General features: G+C 47.8%; 1 protein-coding gene and 1 non-coding gene across 3 annotated transcripts in view; both read left to right on the top strand.

Annotated features, from left to right (window-relative positions):
* Positions 1-3,768: 3,768 nt before the first annotated feature.
* On the top strand, positions 3,769-3,850 carry TRNAS-AGA. Its single transcript has one exon. It is a non-coding gene; the product is annotated as a tRNA-Ser (tRNA).
* Positions 3,851-3,862: 12 nt separating this feature from the next.
* Positions 3,863-5,566, top strand: part of C3H8orf37 (chromosome 3 C8orf37 homolog) — a 7,998-nt gene continuing 6,294 nt past the window's right edge. Inside the window, exon 1 of one of the 2 annotated variants that reach the window (XM_010709152.3) lies at positions 3,863-4,187. In XM_010709152.3, the coding sequence (XP_010707454.1) occupies positions 4,063-4,187 (125 nt within the window). In that variant the 5' untranslated portion in view covers positions 3,863-4,062. The remainder of the gene's footprint in view (positions 4,188-5,566) is intronic. The other variant, XM_019614158.2, reaches the window with a different exon arrangement.

Here is a 5,566-nt window from a genome sequence, read left to right as displayed (position 1 = left end):
GAGAATGCAGGTGCAGGAAAGCCACGCAGCGCCTGGCAACACCATTTTTATGTGAAGTTACACATAATTCTAACATTTCAAAGTGTAACCTTCTTGATACACAGCCTTAGAAGCTAACAGGTTGGGGTTTTTTGTAGGGTTTTTTGTTTTGTTTTGTTTTGTTTTATTTTCCAGAAATGACTTTACAATGTTTGCTATGCCCTCATGGAGATCAAAATGTCATGTTTATAGGCAGTTTTCAAGACTATGCCAGGTTGGAGCTGTTGGAGTAGGCCCAGAGGAGGCCATTGGGACGATCAGAGGGCTGGAGCACCTCTCCTATGATGAAAGGTTGAGGGAGCTGGGCTTGTTTAGCTTGGAGAAGAGAAGGCTCGTGGGAGAACTCATTGAGGCCTTCCAGTACTTGAAGGGAGCTTACAAGCAGGAGGGAGACTGACTTTTTACACAGTCTAACAGTGATAGGAGAAGGGGGAATGGTTTTAAACCAGAAAAGAGGAGATTTAATTTGGCCGTTAGGAGAAGAATTTTTACTCAGAGAGTGGGGAGGCCGTGGCACAAGCTGCCCAGAGAAGCTGTGGGTATCCCATCCCTGGAGTTGTTCAAGGCCATGTTAAATGAGCCCTGGGCATTCTGAGCTGGTGGGTAGCAGCCCTGCCCATGGCAGCGGGTTGGAACTGGATAGGCTTTAAGGTTCCTTCCAACCCAAGCCATTCTATGATTCAGTCCATGATTTTGTAATTCAAATTGCGCCCAGACAAGTACGTTTTGCCCTGAAAACCTTCTCCTTCCCTTAGCATGTGCCTCGTTGTCATTCTCTCTTGAAAATGGGCATGTGTGGCTGCAAAGATCCAAAACAATGTTAACAGGTTTGGTTGTCTCTGTGGACACTTACTGCTCTCCTCAGGAAAGTCTTCCTATGCAAAAGAACTGGATGACACAGTAATTAGGTAGTGGGTGCTCACATCCTAGCTCTGAAATGATTTCAAGATTGGAAGTAACTGAAATTTTTTCCAGTTCTAATGCCAGTCTGGTCCATCAAGAGTGAGGGGGCTGTGCCAGAAAACCTAAATGAAAATTTACCCTCTGTGCTGGCACCTTTGATGGGAAGGATCAGCAGTGAAGTCCAAGTCTGAATTGGCCTCCAGCTTAAATTGCTCTTTGATCCAAGGCTGTCTCTCAACATAATAAGCGAGTAACATTACATAAGGAATCTTGCACACTTTGCTATTTCTTCTGCCAAGCAGTCTTTCAAGACGTTGTCTCCCTATCTGATATCTTTACAGAGAATAATTTCATCCACAGAAATGCTTGCTAGTGATTAAATTATGGCCAAGAATCTACATGTGGCCTGGATTTACTCATGTCAGTGCACTGTACCACTACTGGAAAATAAGCATAGTGTCATTCAAAACGATATACTGGAGTGTGACCAGGAACAGCACTGGAACAATATCCTGTGACTGGAAGCAAGAAGTTGAACTGGTTGTAAAATGAGGTTCAAGCCATTCACATTTGCTACAGGTAGCATATCACCTTGGTGACAGACAGCTGCTGTGCTTCTACCATCCTCTGAGGCAAGAGATTACAAAGCAGAAAAAGCTCAGCCATGTTATCACCACAGCAAGGAGGTCTCCCTGCATTCCTTTCACTCGTGGCTGGCAGCAGTTTGGAGGAACAGAAGAAATTACAACTTCATCAGTCTTTATCACTCTCTGAGCCCCAGAGAGTTTGTCATTCAGGGAAGAGAGCTAAGGAAAGTTCTGCTGAACTGCTATTAAGGCTGGTTTTGGTTCCGAGAGAAAACAGGCAGGCAGATTGACATCCTGCTCTAGGAAGGTATTTTGTCCTTATCACTGTGATAGCAAAAGCCAGTTTTATCAGCACTGCTAAGAAGGCTGCAGTGGCTTGAGCATTAGAGAGCATGATGGCTTCCACCCAGACCAGCCTCCCAGTCCTCTTCTCCATAGGACACACAATGAGAGTCTTCAAAAAAAAAGCAGCATTGACAGACGGAATAACAGAATGGTCATTCAGTCATTCTGTACTCAAGACTGACACATTTCCAGCCCTCAGTAGTTGGTAACCATTCTGTTTGCATCAATATAATGTCAGCAGAAGACATGATTTGCACAAATTAGTTCACTCATCTCCTAACAGAGGGCAAAATTCAGGACGTGACCTCAGATCCTTTCTCCTGCACTCCTCCTCCTGACCACAGCTTAGCTAATGGCCCAGTATGTCAGATTCACCTCAGTGTGATTCCAGAAACTAGTCTGGAATTAATTTGAGCCAGTAAGTTTCTTTGATTGCATCAGGCAAGTTTTGAACAACAAGATCTAAACAGCAGGCAGCACAAAAACAATCTCTGTAGTTAAAGGAATTCTAGAGGTCTGTGAGGTCTGTGCCTTCTTTTTTCTTTTCCTTTTTTTTTCTTTCAAATGCTTTCCAACTGAGCAAATGCAGCAGTGGGTTCATGGGAGAAGGCCTTGAGGCATCCCAATTTTGGCACACTTATCCCATAGACACTCCATACATTTTTGGCACCTTACAGTAGACACATTGACAGCCACAGGATTGATGGAAAGGGAAAGAAGCTGTTTTGCAGTCAAAAGAGAATGTACTCGGATTTCTAAGGCCATTTGAAAGAATGCCAGAATGATACCGGATTTCAGCATTCTTAAGCTCCTTTACGATGATGCAGCAAGTGGTCTTTTCCACATGTGATGATGTACTTCAGGACAAGCATTTCTTCAGCATTTTCCAAGCCTGTGGGCTCCTGATCCTTTTTCAAATTACGGAGATGATAGCATACCAGGGAGAACTGTGATTAGTTTAAACTCTCCACAGCTGTGAGAGATGGATGTAAAAATTCCACCCAAAAATCCACTTCTTCTGGATTGAATTTACCTACATGACATTGAGTTCTGACCAAGGGACCACTTTAAAGTACTGGAGCAGTATCAGTGCTATTTGGTTTCTTCCATCAAATCAACAAGGGCAGGCTCACAACTGCCTTAACCCCACACATTTCCCAGCAGCACTGCCATTGCCTTGGCCAGGGTATCAAAGAGCCCCAAGATGCGTGAGGAGAAAAATGGAACAAATAAATAAAAGCTGAAGTAGGGAGAGAATCCAAACTGGGCTGGCAGTTCACTGCTGGCAACACTGGGAGAACTGTAAAACACCATGTAACGGAGAGGCTTCGCTCCGTGCTATGAGGGATTGCAGCCCCAATCCAATTGTAATGGTTCTGGTGAGGGGGTGAGTGCCAAGCTTCCTGTTAGCAGCAATAAGGGCGGGCACTGTCTGTGAGGACAGGGGAGGCTGAGCACATACTGGAAGGCTGTGGCTGACGCTTGGTTAGGTTATCTTGTAGAGCATCCTTTCAACACGCTGTGTATGTTTGGGGCACTCTAAACTGGGAAGCTGCAAATTACCTTGGTTATAGCCTGGCCACAGCCACTTCCCTCATTGCTACCCTCAGCACGCAGGCTGGAACCAACCACAACAGGCAGAACTGCCCAGAACCAGACACATCCCAGCCCCACCCTCCTATCCACGCCAATGGCCAGTTGGAAGTTTCCTACAGGGGTCCGTTAAGCATCAGCTCTGTTTTATACATTTTGCTCTACCGGCAGAGACTTAAACTCCAAACCACCATGGCCCCGGTTCTAAAAACCGGCAGCTCTCGGCCCCGAGGTGGCTGCCTGGAGTGACGGCAGCCGGGCACACATCCCTAGTAAGCTGGGGAGACCTCCTACAACATGCGTAGTCGTGGCCGAGTGGTTAAGGCGATGGACTAGAAATCCATTGGGGTCTCCCCGCGCAGGTTCGAATCCTGCCGACTACGGCCGGAACTGTAGGGTTCCGCGCATGTGTTTTATTTGTTCCTCTTTTGTTTAGAACAAGTCCACCCTCCCGAACAGACCAGGCGGATGGGCTCACGGGTTCCACCGCGACGGAACTGCCCCAGGACCCTCCCGGCACTCGGCGGGAGCGGAGGCTCCACTCTGGAAACGGGGGCGGTGCGAGGCCGCCCTGGCAACGGCCTGCTGCGGCAAGATGGCGGACGAGTTGGATCGGCTACTGGACGAAGTGGAGCGGAGGTTCTGCCGCATGCCGGAGCGGGGGGCGGCGGGCGGAGGTCGGAAAGGCGACATGGAACGGGCGACGACGACGGAGGGCAGGTGAGCAGCGTTCCGACGTGCGAATCTCCGACCGGCGTGGCAAGAGGGGGGCTGGGGCCGGCATGGAGCTTAGCATGTGGGTTTACGGCCCCGCGTCTGATTGCCACCGTTTCTCAGGAGTATCGGAATAAATGTGGCACTAAACCTGCGTCTGTTTGTGAGTCACGGCCAGATGTTACTTAGCTCTGTCGTTTGGTTTCAGACTGAAAGAGAGGAGATGTAGATTGGATATAAGGAAGAAGCTTGTTACGTCAGCGCAGTGAGGCACCCCGGTTTGCCCAGAGCGGCGGTGGGTCCTGAGGCCGGGCTGCAGGGACTCTGAGCAGCCCGTGAGCTGTGGCTGTCGCTGGTCAGTGCAGGGGAGTTGGCCTGCAGGGGTCCCTTCATGCTCAAACGTTCCCGGTTAAGACTACGCTAAAGCTGACCTTGCTATGGAGCAGCTTCTTTCAGCCGGTGGGTTAGCTGCCTGGCATTGCCCTCCCTGGAGTTCTTTCCTTGGCTGCAAGCCCACAATGGGAAATGTTTCATAGAGTCCTTTGAGGCTCCCGAGAAGAAGGATGCTCCTCGCTGCTTCCTCAGCTAAGCCTGCTCTCACTGAGGTGTTCAAACAGTGACCTGTGCAGTCTTCATTGTCACTTCAGCTTCTTCCACATCCATCAACTGAGCCATTTTTATAAGCAGGATGGAGAGCACATCTCCTTGCAGACAGCTGCCTGAGATGGCCAATTCTGTCTCTTACACCATGAGAAAGATCAGAGATTTGCATACGAAGTCAGCATCCTCTTTCACAGGCCAACAAAGGTGAATTTTCCAAACGCCTCCCGCCTCACCCATCTAGCTTTAAAGGCTTAATGTGCAGTTAATCCATTTTGAATTGCTAACAAAAGCTCTTAAGTTTATAATTATGGATTATAAAAATAAACACTGCTGCTACAGTTGGAAAGAATAAAAAGAAAGGCTTTTTGGGTGGGAACTGTTCGCTGCTAGGTTGGAGACACAGGTTTAGTGAACAGATTCACTGCTTCAAGAACTAGTTGTGATACTAAAGAACAGGTTCAAATTTCCATACAGACATCCCTCCAAACACATCTGTCATTTCTCCTGTGTACTACTGCTTTATTTTATCACTGTCTGCTTTTAGTATTGACCCATGTCCTGCAATCTTGTCAGTCCTTCCAAAGTGACAGTAATAGAACCATTTTCAGCGGTGGTGCACCCCCAGAGAAAGCCTGCTGTGTTTGCATCAGAGACTGCTGGGTACATGAATAGTGACTGACCTGAGCACGTTAGATGGGATCTATGAGGCATAAAGCTTGCTAATTTCAAAGTGTTACTTCACTGTTTTAGAGATTTCTGCATTTTGATTGGTCTGAAGAGGA

The sequence above is a fragment of the Meleagris gallopavo genome, chromosome 3 (genome assembly GCF_000146605.3).
Source record: "Meleagris gallopavo isolate NT-WF06-2002-E0010 breed Aviagen turkey brand Nicholas breeding stock chromosome 3, Turkey_5.1, whole genome shotgun sequence".
In the NCBI taxonomy this organism is placed as follows: Eukaryota; Metazoa; Chordata; class Aves; order Galliformes; family Phasianidae; genus Meleagris; species Meleagris gallopavo.
Note: the sequence above shows the minus strand (reverse complement) of the source record. Positions and strands in the feature narration are given on the sequence as shown.